The 20,270-nt window shown below is 40.8% G+C and overlaps 1 protein-coding gene across 5 annotated transcripts in view; it reads right to left on the reverse strand.

Moving 5' to 3' along the window:
- Positions 1-20,270, reverse strand: part of OSBPL1A (oxysterol binding protein like 1A) — a 221,389-nt gene that overhangs the window by 184,117 nt on the left and 17,002 nt on the right. For all 5 annotated transcript variants that reach the window (XM_028480699.2, XM_028480698.2, XM_024121005.3 and 2 more), the window contains 3 exons: positions 18,555-18,677; positions 12,450-12,535; positions 11,513-11,587 (listed from right to left, as the gene is read on the reverse strand). In XM_028480699.2, coding sequence (XP_028336500.1) covers positions 11,513-11,587; positions 12,450-12,535; positions 18,555-18,675 — 282 coding nt within the window. In that variant the 5' untranslated portion in view covers positions 18,676-18,677. The remainder of the gene's footprint in view (positions 1-11,512; positions 11,588-12,449; positions 12,536-18,554; positions 18,678-20,270) is intronic.

Genomic DNA, 20,270 nt, shown 5'->3' on the forward strand with positions numbered 1-20,270 from the left:
CAGCATACAGACTGGGACATCCCTGGACATGGTGGAATTGAGAGATTAGAAAAAAAAAAAAAAAAAGCCATTGGGAGACAGAGCAGTCCAGGTAAAAAGCAATGAATATGTTCTCAAGCAGAGACAGTAAAAAGAAGGATTTAAAGTGACAAGTACTTCAATGACCAATACAAATACTGCATAAGGAGCTTGTGTGAAGGAAGAGGAGTCCCATTTTAGAAACACGAAATTCCAGATATCTGAGTGGCAAGTAAGGAGCCCAAACATGCACCTAAACAGAAGACCTGGACACCTGGAAAGAGTATGAGGTCAAAATACAGATTTCCAAATAATCCCTCAGGAGAAATAATGAAGCCTTAAGAGTGGATGGGTTTCTTAGGGGGACAGTTTCAAGAGAAAAGAGAAGAATGGTTTAAAAAAAACAGAGGAACACCTACAACGAAAGGTAAGGAAAATGAACAAGCACAAACAGACAGGAATCAGAAAAGCAGCCAAAGATGCAGCAGGAGAAACAGACTGTGTAGTGCCTCTTTCCAGAGAGATCAGCTTTGTTGGAGTGCAGCTATGGAAAATATGAAAACAGAAACCTTAAAAATAGTAAACCACTGAGGAACTTTAGGAAAACATTCAGTTAACAGGTACAGTCAGGACCTAGACTACAAAGGATCAAAATAATCACGTGCTAAGGAAGTTGAAAAAGGAAGTATAGACACATTTTAATAATATTTTATAAAAAATCAGAACAAGGGGCTTCCCTGGTGGCGCAGTGGTTGAGAGTCCGCCTGCCGATGCAGGGGACACGGGTTCGTGCCCCGGTCCGAGAAGATCCCACATGCCGCAGAGCAGCTGGGCCCGTGAGCCATGGCCACTGAGCCTGTGCGTCCAGAGCCTGTGCTCCACAATGGGAGAGGCCACAACAGTGAGAGGCCCACGTACCGCCAAAAAAAAAAAAAAAAAAAAAAAAAAAACTTAATTGCTAAAATATGCTAACCATCATGAGGCTTCAGCAAGTTGTAACCTTTTTGTAATAGTAACCAACACCACTGATCACAGATCACCATAACAAATATAATAATGAAAAAATATGAAATATTATGAGAATTACCAAAATGTAACAGAGACACAAAGTGAGCAAATGCTGTTGGAAAAACAGACTTGCTCAATGGGTTGCCACAAAACTTAAATTTGTAAAAAATGCATTATCTGAAGTGCAATATAGCAAAGCACAGTAAGCATACCTGTACTATTTACCTCTGTCTCTACTGTCTTATAAACAATGTTTAACATTCCATAAAAAATTACCAGACACACAAAAAGAAAAGCAATCCACTGTCAAGAGACAAAATGGTTAACAGAATGACAAAGAAATGATCAAGATGTTGGAATGATCAGATAGAGAACTTTATTATGTTAAAAGGTCTAGTGGACAAGGTGGACAACATATATGATGAGATGGAGAACTTCAGCTGAGAAGTGGAAACTATAAGAAAGAGTCAAAGAAAAATGCTAGAAATGAGATAAAGAGTGCCTTCAATGGTCTCATCAGTAGACATCAGAGCACAGTTGAGGAAAGAATCAGTGAACTTGAAGACAGGCCAACAGATATTAGCTAAACACTAAGAGAAAGTGGAAGGGAGTGGGGAGGCGGTCGGAAAAGGGGAAAAGGAGGGGGGGAAGAAGAACTGAGCACCCATGGCTGTGGGACAGTTATCAGTCTAACAAATGTATAATAAGTTATTCAAGAATTTATATGAAGTACTTCTTGAATCTAGCAAAAGAGAATAAAAAAAGGAAAAAAAAATCATGAAAACAGTAGCTGCTACCATTTGCGCATGTAATTTGCCCTCAGGAATGCTGTGTTCTGCTAACCATTTCCATAACTCTCTGCAGGTCAGCCTTCTCGACCTTGATTCTCTGAACTCACTCATTCATTACCATAATTGCAGCCACCTGGCTTCTGATGTTTAAGTGCCACCTCCAGGCCTCTACCGTTTTAGGGTCCTATGACATCCCCCCTACCCCCTCTGCTATCTGTGAAGCAGGTCTGCAATGGCATTTCCAGATGGCAGCCCTAGACCTCAGAGGACATGGAAACAGTTTCTCAGTGATGTTAGGACTTTTTCCACCAGCTATTTTTCAGTGCTTTGGTAGATGATGTATCCTTTAGCCCGCCCCATGGCACAAAATTATCTGGTATGATCCATATTCAATCCAGCCTGCCTGCTTATTTAAAACCTTCAATTGTCTGCAATGGCATTTCTGGCATTTTGACACCTATAACGGGGGACATTGCTTTGTCCATGCTGCTAGGAACTTTCCAAATACACCTCAACTTGTACCATCAAAAGAAATCAATGATGGTCAGAAGCCAACGACAGTTGCCCCAATAAAAGCCACAATACCTTGTCCAGTTTCTGGGCCTGAGTCAATTTTGGACTTAGAACTATGTATTGAAGGAGAGGCCAGATCCTGGAAGGGAAGATTTTGCAACACCAAAGCAAACGTACAGTGATGAATCTCTCAGACCACCCCCAAAGGGACCAGTGACCATTTACTCAAGTAGCTGTATACCAGGGAAAGGGGAAAACCCAAACATTTCACAAATCATTAAGTACAAGATGCAAGAGACTCAAAGTGTTATCTGGCCCCTCTGTTAGACAGGGGGCATGCATAGGGGTGAGATAATAAATAAAACCTGGGCCAGGTCTGGCTCACAGTGTATGCACTGGGTCCACAAACACATCCAGAGGACACTGCCCCAGTCCCTGAATGTATAATTGGAATAGACATGTTGGCAAACACTCATATCACTTCCTTGGTCTGTAGTATAAAACAGCCAAATGGAAGGCTCTAAATCTGCCCTCCCCCATACCCTGGCCAGGATAAATAAAACCAATATCCCACATGGAGGGAAATGACAGAAATTAGTGCCACCCTTAAAAACCCAAGTATGCAGGGCTGATGGTCCCTACAATACTTCCATTTAATTCACCACTCTGCCACTATGAAAACCAGAAGGAACATGGAGGATGACAGTGGACTCCCACAAGCTCAACCAAACAGCCCCAATTCTAGCAGCTCTGCCAAATATGAAATCTTTGCTACAGCAGGTTAATACTAAAGTACACAGTACACAGCAACTGACCTGGCATAAATATATTCTTCTCTATCCTCATTAGGAAAAAAAAGATGGAAAACACTTTGCATTCACACGGACAACAGGACATATTTACATTTACAGTTTTGCCTCAGAGCCATTTGGGCAACCTGCAGAAATCACCCTGGTTCACCCTGGTCCAATGATGTCCTGTTAACAGAACCAGATGAGCAAGAAGAAGTGGAATGTTGAAGGCTTTAATAAGATACATATGCTCCAGAGGGTGGGCAATCTTACAATTCAGGAGCTTTGTTATGTCAGTAAATTCTCAGGGGTTCAGTGGTTTGGGTAATGCCAGGACATTGCCCCCAAAGTAAAGAACTTGCACTTCCACCTTGCACTTCCTGAAACAGAAGGAAGCACAATGCCTGGATGGCTTCTTCCAGTTTGGGGGCAGCATATTCCACAACTAGAAATAATGTTCTGATCCATATGCCAGATGAGAAAGGATGCCTGAACACCAGGCTCCTTTGTCAAAGGACCAGCAGGCAAGAAGAGTCACCACCTTAGCAGAGATAATTAAACTTGAACATCAGAAGAAAGGAGTAGTATACACAATGGGGACAAGGAGGACCACATTTCGTGTGCAGATGATGCACTTAAGTGTCTCTTGGTGTTCCCTTGTCCAATTTTGACAGTAAATGGACAAGTGTAACAACCCTGGCCTAAGAAGGGCATGATAACCAGGGATTGAGACCTCCAGGGTTGAGGGCCTGAGTCACATCACCAGGTAAGCCCTGAAGACCAGATGTGCTAGCCAAGGGGAAGGGGAATCCAGAACAGATAGTACAGGAGGGAGATGATGATCCAGTTGTGGCCCCAAGGTCAACTACAGCAACAGGAGCCCCCCATGGTCAGCAGGTGCATTCCTTCTGAGAGCATCAGCTTGACTGCAGCCTCTGCCCACCCTTCCTTCCACAGGTGTGACCCCTTAGCACTTCGATAAGCCTGTTGCACACTAACCTCCATCTCGGTCTGCTTCCTCTGAAGCCCAACCTACAAGAAATAGTAATGTTTATACCTATATTTCAGGGGTGTCATGTTCCATTAAATAACACATGTCAAGTTGTTTGGACAGTGCTCGACTCATAGAAGGCATTCAATATATAAGCATGAGAAATTGTATCCTAGGAAACAAGATAGATAAGCTTATGTAAACCCCAGGATTATATGTATCTTCTAGATGCCTGGTGAGAGATACATAATTCCCGAGACACAGAACACAGGAAGCACTGATTTTAGATGTATGCTCAGCCTCACTAGAAGATACTAAGTGGAAACAAAGGTCAGTACTACAATCCAATTATTTACTATACTATCCCTATTTTCAACTGATTATAGAAGATGTAAAAACTGCAGAATTTGAACTGCATTTGAAAAATAACGTAAGGAACAAATGCTTATTAATACAATATCTTAAAATTCTGGTATATTAATTTTTATTAAAGAACACTAGGGGTCGCTAATGGACCAAGAAAAGCCCATAGGTCCCTCATAAAGTTTTGGGAGCTGCATTTTATTTATTTGAAAGGATAAGAATTTAAAGTTCTTTGTAACAAACCACATGCCTTTTCAACTCATCATTCTATTTATTAAATCACCACCCTATCATATTTTAAATTATCTTCATGGTAAAAGATCACATCAGAACAGGATAATTTGATTCCTTTCATGAGTACAATTAGAAATTAAACTTTTGCAAAATTCAATCCTGTTTAGATACTGAGTACATACATTTTTAACGTTTCCTATGTGGCACAACCATTTAGCTTCAGCTAAATCTTATTTTCTAATACAAGCGATAAGATAATATGTATGCTAATGTTCGAATCAAACTAAGGCCTAATTTAGCATGGTCTTATGTTTGAAGTTGAAGAAAATAGCCAGATATGCAAAGAACTGAGCATAGATTTGATTTGATCTAGGTAATTACACAGATGGTAATTATGCAGTAAGACTTGTGCTCATGGAAGATACAAAAAAAGTGAAATGTATAAATTCCTTGGGAGCCAGATTAATATGATCTAGTGGTGGTGAAGACACAACAATAAACTATGATACAAGGTAGAAGATGAATGACAGTGCTTGTAACATTCTTGGGAAATCTGGAAAAGGACATCTGCCTTCCAGCTGCAGGAAGTCAGGAAAGAATTTATGGAGACAGCATTTGAGCCGCACTTTCAAGAATGGGTTGACATGGACCATGTGAAAATAGATGGCCAAGAACTCTTCTAGGTACATAGAGAAGAATGAGAAGTGCAAGGCTACAAAGGAAAATAGCAAGTAGTTCACGTATGAGTCAGGCAAATTAAACTATTTGCAGCTCATTTTTGAGCCTCCCCCATACCGACCCCAGAGTCAAGCATAGCAATTAACCCACTACCTTTACCTTTTTAATATAATGGGTATTTTTTTCTCAACTTTAGTGAGACTCCGTATCTGGTCCACAAGTATCAACATATGAACAAATAGACCCAACAGTGTGAAATGTACTAATTCAAACATGCTTAGCACACACTTACTGGGTTGATTAATAATTTATATGAAAATTGGTTAAATCTAATCATTAGAATAAAAAGTATAAAATCATATAATAAATTCATTCTTGAACTTGTGATAAATGCACATAAATCTTCCAATTATGGGATTATAAAATAACCTTTAGGGAGTATGTTAGACTATGGTTAATAATCACAACAAACAAGAAATATACCCTATGTCATAGTTAATTTACCAGATCATTCAAATAATCAAAAAAAGTATCAGGAAAGAGGGGTGAAGCAACTTTTGACTATGGTGGCATAAAGAGATCTGTGAATTGTAATCCTGAAAAAAGAGTATAAAATTGGACAAAATTACAAAACTACTCATATCATGGTGATGGATATCGACTAAAGACAACAAATTGAGAGGCATACTCAACAGGAACTGGAACTTCAGGTAAGAACATCAGGAGTCTTTAACCTTCCAGCCACAGGCTATGGCCACACACACCCCGACCGCTCCCCTCGCACCCCCTTCTCCAAGAAGTCTGACCAAACCAGGGCTGGCAATGAAAGCCAGTAGCTTTGCCAGAGGGAAATGACTTGATTTGGAGCAAAAAAGTAACAAATTCAGTAGGAAACAAATGGAAGAACCTACAGCGCGAGGCTCCTTCTCCCATTAGAGTGTATTTGCTTTCTGTTGGGGGTATAACAAATCACCACAAACTCAGCAGCTTAAAACACCACAAATTTATTATCTGACAGTTCTGTATTTCAGAAGTCCAAAATGGTCCCACTGGGCTAGAATCAAGGTGTCAGCAGGGCTGCTTTCCTTTCAGAAGCTCTAGAGGAGAACTCATTTCCTTGCTTTTTCTACTTTCCAGAGGCTGCCCACATTCCTTGGTCCCCCTTCCTTCATTTTCCAAGCCAGAAACATTGCATCTCTCTGACCATTCTCTCCTAGGCACATCTCCCTCTCATTCTGACTTTTTCTGCCTCTCTCTCACACTTTTAAGGACCTTTGTGGTTACACTGAGGCCACCAGATAATCCAGAATAATTTTCCTCTTTTTTTTTTTTTTTTGCAGTACGCAGGCCTCTCACTGTTGTGGCCCCTCCCGTTGTGGAGCACAGGCTCCGGATGCTCAGGCTCAGCGGCCATGGCTCATGGGCCCAGCCGCTCCGCGGCATGTGGGATCTTCCCAGACCGGGGCACGAACCCGCGTCCCCTGCATCGGCAGGCGTACTCTCAACCACTGTGCCACCAGGGAAGCCCTAATTTTCCTCTTTTAAGGTCTGCTGATTAGCAACCTCAATTCCATCTGCAACTTTAATTTCCCCTTGTCATGTAACCTAACACAGCCACAGGTTTTGGGGACTAGGATGAGAACGTCTCTGGAGAGCCATTATTATGCCTACCACATGGGGCAAATGGCAAAACAGCCTGGAAATGAGAGACCCAAAAAAGGACAAGGTAAGCTGCCCATACATTTCTGGCTGACTGTGCAGGAGAAATAGGAGAAGGCCCTGAAGAAAGTAGAAGCAGAGGCAGAAGTGAGAAATGGCTGAACTCTGACAGTGCTCCTCAACCTACACACAGATCCATCAGCAGAGGGTAGAAGCTCTATGCTTCTGAGTATTCAGGCAAAACCTCTACCCAAATATTGGCTGACCACTAAGCTATGTAGATGCAGGGGTGAACTCTAGGAAATTTAGTCTATTTGGGGTGTCATAACAAAACCACCACAGATTGGGTGGCTTAAACATGATTTCTCACATTTTTGGAGGCCGGTAAGACCAAGATCAAGGCACAACAAGATTTGGTGTCTGGTGAGAGCCTCCTTCCTGGTTCACAGATGGCCATCTTCTCACTTTGTCCTCACATGGCAGAAGGGGCACGAGAGCTCTCTGGGGTCTCCTTTATAAGGGAACTAATTTCATTCACAAAGGCTCTATCACCATGGCCTAATCACCTCCCAAAGGTCCCATCCCTAATACCATCACTTTGGGATTTGAACATATGCATTTCAGGGGGATGCAAACAGCCAGTACATAAGAGAAACTACGCTAAAACATTAAGACAATTTTTTTTTTAAAAAAAGAGCAGAGATATCAGTAGGCCAGACACATTCCATATTTCACAGATGAAGGTCAGACAAGTTAATAAAAAATAATAATAATAACCTCAAGGGGAAAAAGTCAGAATTCAGAGTTGCTAAAATTATATTATATACAATGTTCAGTTTTAAAAGAAAACTTGTGAGACATGCAAAAAAAGGGAAGTATGACCCATAGTCTGCAAAAAGCAGGTAATAGAAACTGACTTTTAATGGGCCCATATGTTGAATTTAGCAGATAAGAAATATAAAGCTGCTATTATAAATATGTCCCAAAAGTTTAATACCCAAAGGGATAAAATGGTACACTAAAGAATATTTGTAAAAAACCAGAGAAAGCAGTAAAAGAGGAACTAGGGAACAAAAAACCTGAGACATATAGAAAACAAGTACAAATAGAAGACGTAAATCCAAAGTTATTAACAACTAAATGTGACTAAACTAAATCAAAAGGGAGAAATTTTCAGATGATAAAAACATATAACTGAATTATATGCTGCCAACAACAAACATACACTAGATTCAAAGACACAAAGAAGTTGAATGTAAAAGGAGAGGAAAAGACACTATAAGAGAGCTAGATTGGCTATATTAACATAAAACAAAATAAACTTTCTGGTAAGAAATATTACTTAAGGCAAAGAAAGACATTTCATAATGACAAAAAAGGTCAATACATCAGGAAGGCATATCCCATATAACATATCCCACATAATCCCACTATAAATGGATATGCACCTAACAGAGCCACAAAATTCATGAAGCAAAATCTGACAAAATTTAAAATATACAATTCAAGAATTAATAGTTGGAGACATCAATACCTCACTCTCAGTATTTGATAAAACAAGCAGAAAATCAGTTAAGGATAAGAGAACTGAACAGCCCTATCACTAACTTAACCTAATTTACACTTATAGAATACTCCACCTCAAAGTAGACTACATTTTTTTCAAGCACTCACTAAACATTCTCTAAGATAGATCAAATGCTATAATGTAAAATAATTCCTAATACATTATTAAAGAATTTAAAATACATTCTTCAAAACACAATTCAAAGTAAGTTACATGATCACAAGGGAAATTAAATTAGAAATCAACAATGGAAAGAAATTTGGTACATCTCCAAATATTTGGCAAACAACATACTTCTATATATACCTGTGGGTCAAAGAAGAAATCACAAGAAAAATTATAAAATAATATTATTATTATTAACAACCTTATGCCAACAAATTAGACAACTTAAGTGAAATGGAAAAGTATCTAGAAAGACAAAATAACCGAAACTGACTCAGAAAGAAGTAGAAACTCTGAACAGACCTATATTAAATAATTAAATTGATTTAGTAATTTAAGATCTTCCCACACAGGAAGTCTAAGCACAGATGGTTTCACTGGTGAATTTTATGAAATATTTAAGGAAGAAATAATCTTTCACAAGCCTTTCGGAAAAAAGAGGAAAGAACATTTCTCAACTCATTCTACGAGGCCAGTGTTACCCTGTTACCAAAGCCAGACACACACATCTGAAGAAAACTACAGATTAGTACCTCTCATGAATACACACCCAAAAAATCCTTAAGAAAATACTAGAATCCAGCAACATATAAAAAGGATTATTAACCAACACCAGGTGGGATTTATACAGGAATGCAAGGTTGGCTTGACATCTCCAAATTAACGTAATATACCATATTAATAGATTAATAAACAAAAATCACATGATCATCTCAAAAGACAGAGGGAAAACATCTGACACCCATTCACGATTAAAAAAAAAAACTCTCGATAGACTAGAAATAGAAGAAAGCTTTCTCAACCTAATAAAGGGCATCTAAGAGAAACTTACAACTAACATTATATTTACTGGTTAAAGACTAGATGCTCTTCCCCAAAGATCAAAAAACAAGGCAAAGATTTCTGCTCTCATTGTATTTATTCAACACTATACTAGAATCTAGCTAGTAAAACAAAGAGGGGAAAAAGGATCCAGATTGGAAAGGAAGAAGTACAATAAATTTGTCTTTATTTGCAGATGATATGATCTGGTATATAGAAAATCCTATGGAATCAACAAAAACCTACTAGAACTAAAAAGCAAGTTCAGCAAGGACACAAGATACAAGAGCGACATAAACACTGTCTTTCTATATAATAGTTACAAGAAATTGAGAACAATTCAATTCAAAATAGCACCAAAAAGAATACAATGCATAGAAGTTTAACAAAAAGAGAATAAGATCTGTATACTGAAAACCTCAAAACACTGCTGAAAGAAATTAAAGATCTAAATAAATGGAGAGGCATTTGATGCTCACAGATCGGAAGACAATGTTGTTAAAGTGGCATTTCTTCCCAAACTGATCTGCAGGTTCAAGACAACACAACCTCTATCAAAATTCCAACAGGTGTTTTTATAGAAATTAACAGAATAATCTTAAAATTTACATGGAAACACAAACTTTTGACTGACAATAGCCAAAATAATTTTTCAAAAGATCACAGGTGGGAGAACTTACATTACCCAATATCAAAACTTAATAACCGGGACTTCCCTGGCAGTCCAGCAGTTAAGACTGTCTGCACTCCCAATGCAGGGGGCCCAGGTTTGACCCCTGGTCAGGGAACTAGATCCCACATGCTGCAACTAAAGGTCCCACACGCTGCAATGAAGATACCTCATGTGGCAACGAAGACACTGAACGTGGCAACAAAGACACTGCACATGGCAATGAAGATGCTGCACATGGCAATGAAGACCCAGAGCAGCCAAATAAATAAATATTTTTAAAAGAAGACACTGAACGTGGCAACAAAGACACTGCACATGGCAATGAAGATGCTGCACATGGCAATGAAGACCCAGAGCAGCCAAATAAATATTTTTTAAAAAATTAATTACAAATTAATGTAATAAGACAGTGTGGTATTGGTGCAAGGATAAAATACAGATCAAAAGAAGAGAACAGAAAGTCCAGAAATAAATCCTTACATTTATGGTCAACTGATTTCCAACAAAGGTGTCAAGGCAACACAATGGGGAAAGAATCTTCCTAATAAACAGTGAATAGATTAAAAAATGTGGTATATCCATACAATGGAATGTCATTCAGCCATAAAAAGAACAAATTACAGATACACAATACATCGTGGATGAACCTTAACAAAATTATACTAAATTTAAAAAGTCAGTCACAAATGTTTGTATGATTCCATTTACAAGAAATTTCTAGAAAAAGTATCTAGAAACAGAAAGTAAATCAGCGGTAGCCTGAGGCTTGGCTAGAAGCAGGAAATGAATGCAAACAGGAATGAGGAAACTTTCTGGGGGAATGGAAATGTCCCAAAACTAGATTGTGGTTGTGGTCATACAACTGTGTAAATGTACAAAAAAAAATCATTGAAATGTACACTTACAGCAGGTGAGTTTCATGCAATGTACACTATTCCCCAATAAAGCTGTTTTAAAAATAAAAGGATGAAGAAGGTGCAGGAGTTCCCCACCCCTGGAGGACACAAGCATAGACTGAATGAGCTCCTATCAGGGACACGAGGGTGGAGTCTCCATGACCTTCGTACTTGACCTCACTGTCTATCACTAAGAGTGTGAGGTCTTTTAACCCAAAATGCTGGTTTATACATTTTTTGTGGCTTTTCGCAGTTGCTATTCCTAGGGTTATAAGGAGAAAACATTTGTGACTGCTCTTCCAAATATTTCACTTGCAAACATTGAACAGAGAATGTTTTTCACCTTTCGTCCTGTAAAAGCAGCCCGATGAAGTGGAGTGTCTCCCATGTCATTTAATACATTTACTTCCGCACCAGCCTAGTAAACATGAAAGCTTTAAGCATCTTCCACATATCAAGAAATATACAAAGGTGAAAACAGTTCCCTAAAAATATATTAAATATTTAAAAAATTAAAATAATTGTTAATATTGACTGGTTGTCACTACTAAAAATAAGTTCAGTTCACAGTAAAACAGTAAGCTTACAGTAAAAATCTACCTGACAGGTAGAAAATAAAAAGCTACTTTTCTTTAAAAATCTATATACCCTTTGCTCTACTTTAGAAACACTCATATTGAAAAAAAGGAGAACCATCTCTGAATAAAATAGCACATTTTCTCCACCAATTTAATTTAATGAGTTTGAGGGAAAAAAAAGAAAAAGATGCCACCATTTAAATGGTGGAGGAGCTGGAGGTTTAAGGGCTGCCTTAGCTCCTGGATTTCAGGTTTGGGGCCACCATATCAATTTTAAGATGAAACCCAATTTCAGAAATATCAGTATGTGTGAAAAATTATTCATCACAGAATTGAGAAATATGAGTTCTTAAGTTACACCGTGGTCATTAAGAGATTCTGACATTTTTTAATTACAAAGGATGTGCTTTGGTCATTTTTTTAACTATGCTCAAAAAACAACGTAGTATTTTCATTAATTCACATGTCCATTTTTGCAACTCTAAATAGTCAATGATATAAAAATCAAATGATTGAAAAAACAGAATTTTAATTAGTCAGGCTACCCTAATTCATGTATTTATTAGCAAAGAACAATTAAGTGATTAGCAACTGCTTTGAACAGGCCATTATGCATCATGGCCCAGACGGCTTTTCCAAGACGTTTATAATTTCCATAATAGCCATATTTTATTTATTTAAAAATTAAAGCCATACATATACCTTTAACAGATCCTGGACCACTTGTCTATGTCCAAAATAGCAGGCCAGATGAAGAGGTGTCCAGCCCAAATTAGACTTACTTCTTCCTAAAAAAAATGGAAAGAGGTATTTTTAGATGTTAGTGAGGTAACTGAACAATAAAATTAATTTCTCCTTAATACTCTGCTCCAACACATTGGCCGGTGGCTCCCTTTCACACTGCACTGCTGATGAGTGAGAGGCAGGAGACATGATACTGTAATACATGTTCTGAGTGAGATGGGTCAGAACTCACAGGACCCAGATTCTGCGGCCACCTTCCTAACTCGATGTCCTCACTCTTAACAAGGTGGAAGGAGACTTGATGGGGGTTACATTCAAACTGGCCTGCGGCTCTTAAAGTGCCGAGCAAGTGTCTAACCACCCTGCCGTCAGCAAACGATCACGTGGGTCTCTTGGCACAGCATTTCCTGAAAAGCACCTCTTGTTGAAAACCTGTCCCATGTCAGGAGAGTGGACAGAAAGGGGAACTGGGAACCAATCTTTCCTGCAGCGTTTAGCAAGCTGCCGGTGCTGCAGACGGTGACTGAAAACGGAGCCTTGACTTCAGATAAAATCTCAGGTAATGAGGATAAGGGTTACCAGCAGCATGGGAGAGTCCAACTAGATAACAAGAACCCAAATTAAAAGCAACAAAATGTCAGATCCCAGCTGAGGAGAGGTATAAAACAACTGAGCATGGTGAAAACAAGCTACGTAATTCAATTTAGGAAAAAAAAAAATAGGGCATTATAGCTTAGAGCTGAGAGAGCTTCAGAAGATCTCCAAAATTCCAAATGAAGCTTGAGAGAATACAGCCTATGAAAGCCGCGAAAGCCCACCACCACCCTAGAGGGTCTCCCGAAGCCCAGCAGCAGGCTGCCCGGCCCTCCCTGGGAGGAGCTGGAGGTTAACGGCTGCCCTCAGCTCCTGGATTTCAGGTTTGGGGCCAACAGAAAGCCCGCCACCAGCCTCAGTGTACCCAGAGCAGGGCTCTAACAGCTCCCAGAGGGACTGTCATCGCCAATAGTGTCCCTGTGACTGTTTGCCACTTACCAAACTCCCATAACTGTTCCCTCTCAAATGCGTGCCCTCTGGAACCCCTAATTCCACAGGCAATACGTCCTAGAGCCATGGTCTATTGCATGGAACATTTCTCTTTACCCTCTGTCCTTAACCCAGCTCTTCCTGATGACAATGATTCTCCTTTATCCCTCGGGGGGAGGCTCCCCCGTTCCCACATCCCCACTGGTCCTCACGGCACAGAGCCACGTGAATTTCCACGTCAAAACCCAACGTGGTCTTTGGCCAGTGACCTCTCTCGTGTTACAACCCCTCCTCTGAGGCTTCTGACATTAAGCACCTCTACACGCCCCGCAAATGCTTTCTCTGCCGCCATCTACCGGCCTCCAGTGGCTCACCCCTCACCAGTTAACTGGGCAGCAGTCTTTCTCCCTGCGGCAAATCCTGCCACCATCCTAGGGGTGACTACTACGAGCCAGTATCCTGGTGTCTCCGATTCTCAGCTTCCCTCACTTCCCCGAGAGCTTGGCCTCTGCTCCACGTCGGGTACCCAACCCCAGGGCCAGAGTCTGGATGTCATCATCACGCCTGAACTCAGGAACACAGAAAGCCCACTTTCCCACAGAGTGCCCACTTTCCCACTTCTTCACGCAGGCAAACCCCCAGACTTGTTCTTCAACTGAACTGACCCTCCAGTTCTTTAATCGCTTTCCCTCTATGTAAATACCCCCACCATCTTCACTTCCTTCGGTAAATCCGGCATATAATTCTTGGTCCTTCACTTCAACATTTCTTTGCCAATATCCTCAATATCCTATCTTTGTCACAGCAGCCTAGAAAAACCCCAAAGCCTGATAAATACACTAGCTCAATTTTTCCTATAACCACACCCAGGTTGCTAACAGTGGTGGAAGAAAAATAACAAAACCTTGTGGATTCATGGCTCCATTAAGTCAGGATCTCATACTTCAGCAAAGCCTTCACTGCTGCCCGGCAATCCTTTCCACACTGCCGTTCGGGTGTCCCTCTTATGTTCCAGCACAGGTATTTCAATCCTCACCACTGCCCTCAAGCCTCTAACCCAGACACCTGCCTCTTAGCAAATGATCTGATCTCTTAGCTTCACAAAGAAAAAAGACGCTTTCATAGGATTCCCTAGGCTTCCTGGCACCAAATCCACCCCATACCTCTACCCACAGGCGCCCATCCTTCCTCCTGAGGCCTCAGGATAATCACGCTTCCTGGATCCCGGATCCCATGCCCCCCTGTTTCCCAAGTACTCCTTTTCCTCCTTATCTTCAACCTCTCCCTCTTTAGTTGGGGATAGGAAGGAGCAGGTAAGGATTTGCATCTCATCCACCTAACAAGCAAAAGCACCCAACCCCCACTATCTGGTCCCGGGCACCCTCGGCCCTTGCTTGTCCTCCTCACTCTCCTCCCCACCCCCCACCCCGGTTTCACGCTTCCCACCTCGCGTTCCCTCCTATCAGCTACCCACCCACTGCAGACCAGGTTCATTTCCCACCGCATCACTAAAGCTGTCCTCAACTTTTACCAGTAAATGGTGTCACTGGATCCCAGGGGCACTTTTCAGCAGCCAGCGCACCACGTCACTGGATGGCATCCGACAGCCCAGGCCAAGAGCCTCCACAGCCCTGCACTTCGTCCCAGGGCTCTGTGGAAACTCCACTTTCTCTGATTATCCTTCATTACTAGAATCTCCAATAATGACACCACTTGGCCCTTTCTCACTGCTTTGTTTATAGGCTCTTGACTTCAAAATCCATATTTCCATTTCCAACTCTCTACTATTCACCTCCATTTGGACAACACAAGAATACCTTATGCTCAGGAGGTACAAAGCTGAACTCACCGTACACATACACGTGTGCACAGGAAAAACACCTGTTCCCCCTCCCACATCATTTTCACAATGAACTGCCCCATTATTCACCTCCCTTCTCAAGTCAGAAATAAGCACCACTCTTGCTGCCTTTCTCCTTTTCACCCCCGCCCAACTCAATCAGTCCTATCAATTCTACCTCCTAAATGTTAACTATATCTACTTTTCACCATTCCCATTGCTTCTACTCCCATTTAACCACAACAGTCTCCTCTGAGTTGCTGCAGCAGCTTCTGAACGGGTCTCCTCACATCTAGTGCTTCCACATGGGATTCTGAATCAAGAAGTCAAAATTTACAGAATCCTAAATAATTCTTAAAATACTCCAAATACCAGTAAAAATGTTTTTTTTAAAAAAAAGGGCCATACTCTACAAGTTCTTGATAATCTTTAATAATTAAAATCTACTTTTTAATTTCACTTTGGTAAATAATGTAGCAGAGATACTTTCCCCTATCAATAAATCAGTATCTACATAAAAAAATAAATAAGCAAACAAATGAGCTATTAAGTCATGAAAAAAAAAAGGCTCCAAATATCCTTTATACTCTACAACTTATTATGGACACCCAAAATTTTTTATCAATAAGAAATATCAAGTTTAGAAATATTTACAGAAAATTGTACCCTATACTGAATATTAAACACTGGGAAACAACAGCAGACGTTATGGGTAATACTCAAGTAACTTCCCATGCAGACCTTCCAGCAAAGCAACAGGACAGCACTACACAAAATCATGGGTTGATGTTGCCGATATAAGCTCTTATTTTGCTTTCAAAAACTTCTCTTAGATCACTCATAGAATTTATACAAAGCATGCTATGCGTATAAACATATTAGTATTTATTTCATTTGCAAGAATGTCTCGCCATTAGCAACAGACGGGACCATGAACACACACTCAACGGCAACAGCTACAAGCCAAACTGCCCAATTAGCTCTTCCTTTGTGCCCCTAGCCTAGAAGTGTTGACCTTAACCTTCAACTGCACATCAGTGCTTCCCTCTCTCCCTTCAACTTGACATCAGTGGATTCCTCCCAACCAGTAACATCTCTATGTTGATTGTTGAGCTTTAATTATTGCAGAAGAATTATACTACACTTTACCATTTTCTCAATTTCTCAGGATTTGGAAAAACAAAATGAGATAGAAAAGAAAACCAAGAAATGCCAGGCACGGTGATTCCCATGTGGAGACACTCACACACCCAGTCCCAGCCCTCCCCACTCACTTCTGTTGGGTGAACTCACATCACCTGATTACGCTGTTCCTCTACATAAACCCTTCAACCTGCCCTTAAGACAAGTCTGACTGACAGTTATAATGAGCGTGAAATTTTGAAAAAGCAGTAACATCTGTCTCTCAGTTTTACATTTCCAAGTAGGTGACTCTCCACTAACTAGCCTGAGGCAACCATGGGTGAGGGGGGGTGGTTGGTAGAAAGCAGAGGGTTGCTGAAGATTATCAAACCAGGCATGTTTCTGTCATTCCAAACAGAACCCCAAGGTAAAGATTAAGAACCAGGTTTCTGTTGAAGGATGAGAATGATTTTTAGAATTCCTTTAGCATTCCAAGAACCGACTCAGACTAATTTCTGGACAACTCGGAGCGTGGTTTCTTCACTGCTACAAAGATAATACTCCTTCTGCACTGAGGGTGAGGCCATGAAGTCTGCTGCTCTATGACAGGAGGAGAATGTGACACAGCAGAACAAAATACCCATCAGGGACAGAGGGCTGCGGGAGAGGAAAAGACGTAAAATGGGGCACATGGCTCCTGATTCTAAGCTCGGGGAGTGAGATAAGTCGAGGGAACACTGAGAACAGGCAGTGGCATGTAGGATGCTAGGAAAAGGTCCCCTACCAGGCCACCTAGCCTAGCACCAACCTGCACAGTGGCCACGTCAAAGTAAACTCAGTAGTGCAGGCAGCGGGAAGGCCAAAGGTTGGCTCCCTAGAGCTGCTCCGAGCCCCCATGGGTCACTCAACACCCCCATGGCCACACCCACAGGAGTGTTGCCGAGATGAACCAGCAAGCCTAGGCCACGTGCCAGAGGGAGACATGAGAGGTGTTCAGGGTGACACAAAGCCCACAAGAGCCAGGAGGAGACTCCCAGCACAGCCAAGGAGCACCACCTGTGCTTATGAGAAACCTGCATTTGACTCTGAGGAGTTTTACTTCAGCTACAAATGCTTCAGGGACACTAGGAAGACAGGTCACCAAGGAACCAAAGGCCGTACACAAAGAACAAGGCTCGCCTTTACATTTACCCGCCACCTGAGGTGAGATGGGGGAGGACACAGGTGAGAGGCTCTGGGAGGCCAATCATTTATCAAAAAAGCTACTGAAATGGACAGACCCAAAGACTTATATTTAGTCCTCCAAACGCCCAGAATGAGAAGGCGCTTGTTGAAATATCAGAGCCAATTTAGAAAATAAAGCCTATTTCTCTGCACCCGTGAGTTTAATATACTTGTAACCTTGCTACACAAGGCACACTGTGATTTGGCTGCTACCTACCCACCTAGCCTTATCCCTCACCCCTCCTGCCTGCAAAAGCCTTTGCCATCTGGGCTGCTTCTCACCTCAGGACCTTGGCATATGACGTTTCTTCTGCCTTGACCCGTTTTCTTCTCTATTTTTACTTGGTTAAGTCTACGCACTCTTCATATATCACCTTAGAATAATTTCCTCCAAGAAGCTAATCCTTCAAGTTCCAGTTACATACTTCTTATATGTTCCCTAACACCTTGCACTTCATAGCTTCCATATTCTGTACATATTGTGCAATGCAGACTAGTCTGAGCTAGTAATCTACTAATCTCAGTGAGGGTAAGGATCCTGTCTGACAACATTTCTAAGGTACTTCACATGCTTCACCTACAACGTCTTCGAGAAAAAGAAATTATCATAGCATGCATCCTGAGGACTTGGGGCTAACCCTTGTAGTTCATAAGGTTTAGGACCCATGACAATATTAAGACTGGATCTCAATTTCTCTGACTTAGAGGGGAGGAGGAGAGTATCCACTCTTATGGGGGTTCTTCCTAGGATAAGAGATGAAAATTTATTGCAAGTTCAGAAAGATTAGTGCTAAAAAAATGATAAAGTAGTGCATACTCATAAGAAAAAGCTAAAAAATCCATTCAAAGGTTACCTTTGCAGTTAATGTCAGCAGTTACTTCATTCCTTTCCATGATTTCCAATAACTGTCTTACTTCTTCAGCGTTGCCATTTCTGGCATGATGAAGAAGCTGTTGCTCTGCTTCTGTGCTCATTTCTAGATTTAAAAAATAATAACATTGCTATTATCGAAGAACATATATTAGCTTTTGGATATTATCTAACAGATAAAAGGGAAAAAAAATCATCTTCATTCTGCAGCTAATAAGATAGACACAAGAACTGATTAAATGAATCAGCTGCAGGACCAAAACTGGACCTTGAGACTCCGTGCCCTTTGTATTATTACTGAAGAAGTGCACTGGACATTTGGGCAAGTTTCTTACTCTCTCAAAGCTTCAGTTTCCTCACCTGCAAAATACAATCAACCTCATGACCTGTTGTAAGACTGTCTTTGAAAGGTATTTTGTAAATAGTTATTAGTACAACATCAATAACCAGATATAAAGTTAAAATACGGCAATTCAGCAGTTTGTATAGAAATATCATAAGGCTGAAATATAAATTAACACAATGTGAGAAACTTGTGAGAAAATAAATTACAGATAAGGATCCTGGAGCCACGATACTTACAAATAAACTCTCATATTTTCTTCCCAAGCCTCAAGCCAACTATAAAGGATTACAACCAAATTTAAAGCATTGATGTCAAAATGTTATGAACAGCAATTCCCAGAAAAAATACAAATTTCTTTCATACTCATAATCAGTTAAATGCAAATAAATCAAACACAGTGATATTTTTTTGCCTACCTGATTAGCAAAAATAAAAAAATTAAACACACCAAATGCTGGAATGAACAGAAAATGTGCACTCCAGTAAACTGCTAATAATATTATGCATGGTATACATTATAATAACATTCACACAATCCTTCATATGTTGCAGAGGAGGAAGAAACAATATGACAAGATGAAATAATTTCAAAATACACAGAGGGTTCCAGGAGACAGCCAAGTAACAAATACCAGGGATCTGTCTCCCCACCTACACAACAACTTCACTGGCCTACTCTGTCTGATGTAACTAACAATTCTTTGGAACTTGGGAACCTCCTGAAGCCTTGCAACTGCCAGGAAGACTTGGAAGGTAAATGTGGTTAATTTCAGCTCTTGGGGGTAGCAGCTCCCTAACCCCCACCTCCAGCCACTCAGCAGGCACCTGTGCATGTGCTTCTGGAGCAGCTTGCTGGAGCCGGCATCAGCAAAAAGGACCCTGTCCTCCAAACACTGGGGAGCCAGGCTCTGATCACTGATTGCTGCTTCTGACCACAGAAATGCAGACAAAGAAGTGGGCAGCCATTGTTGTTGCACCTGCACCCTTGCTGCAGGCCTCCCCGGTGGCCTGGACTGCCAGAGGATTTAAAGGGCCAGCACCCTTTTTCCCCCTCTCTTCTTTTTTTCTGTTTTCCCCGCTTAAATTTCCCCTTAGTTTCCCTCTTTTAAAAACGAGGACATTCACAAACAACTGCATATATGAGAAAAATTACAATGTGACTGTTCATGCCCACCAAAGGTTCAAAAAAGACATGAGACAACCTTAAGTTTAGGCTGGCCCTCAGCATAAAGGCAGTCTACAACAATCAAAAACAAACAAACAAAAAATGACAAAAAATTAGCAAACCCTGAGGAAGAGGAGTAGCTGATTTCTAGAGTTACTACATTAGATTCAAACGTCCAGTTTTCAGCA

Source organism: Physeter macrocephalus, chromosome 19 (assembly GCF_002837175.3).
Source record: "Physeter macrocephalus isolate SW-GA chromosome 19, ASM283717v5, whole genome shotgun sequence".
Lineage (NCBI taxonomy): Eukaryota > Metazoa > Chordata > Mammalia > Artiodactyla > Physeteridae > Physeter > Physeter macrocephalus.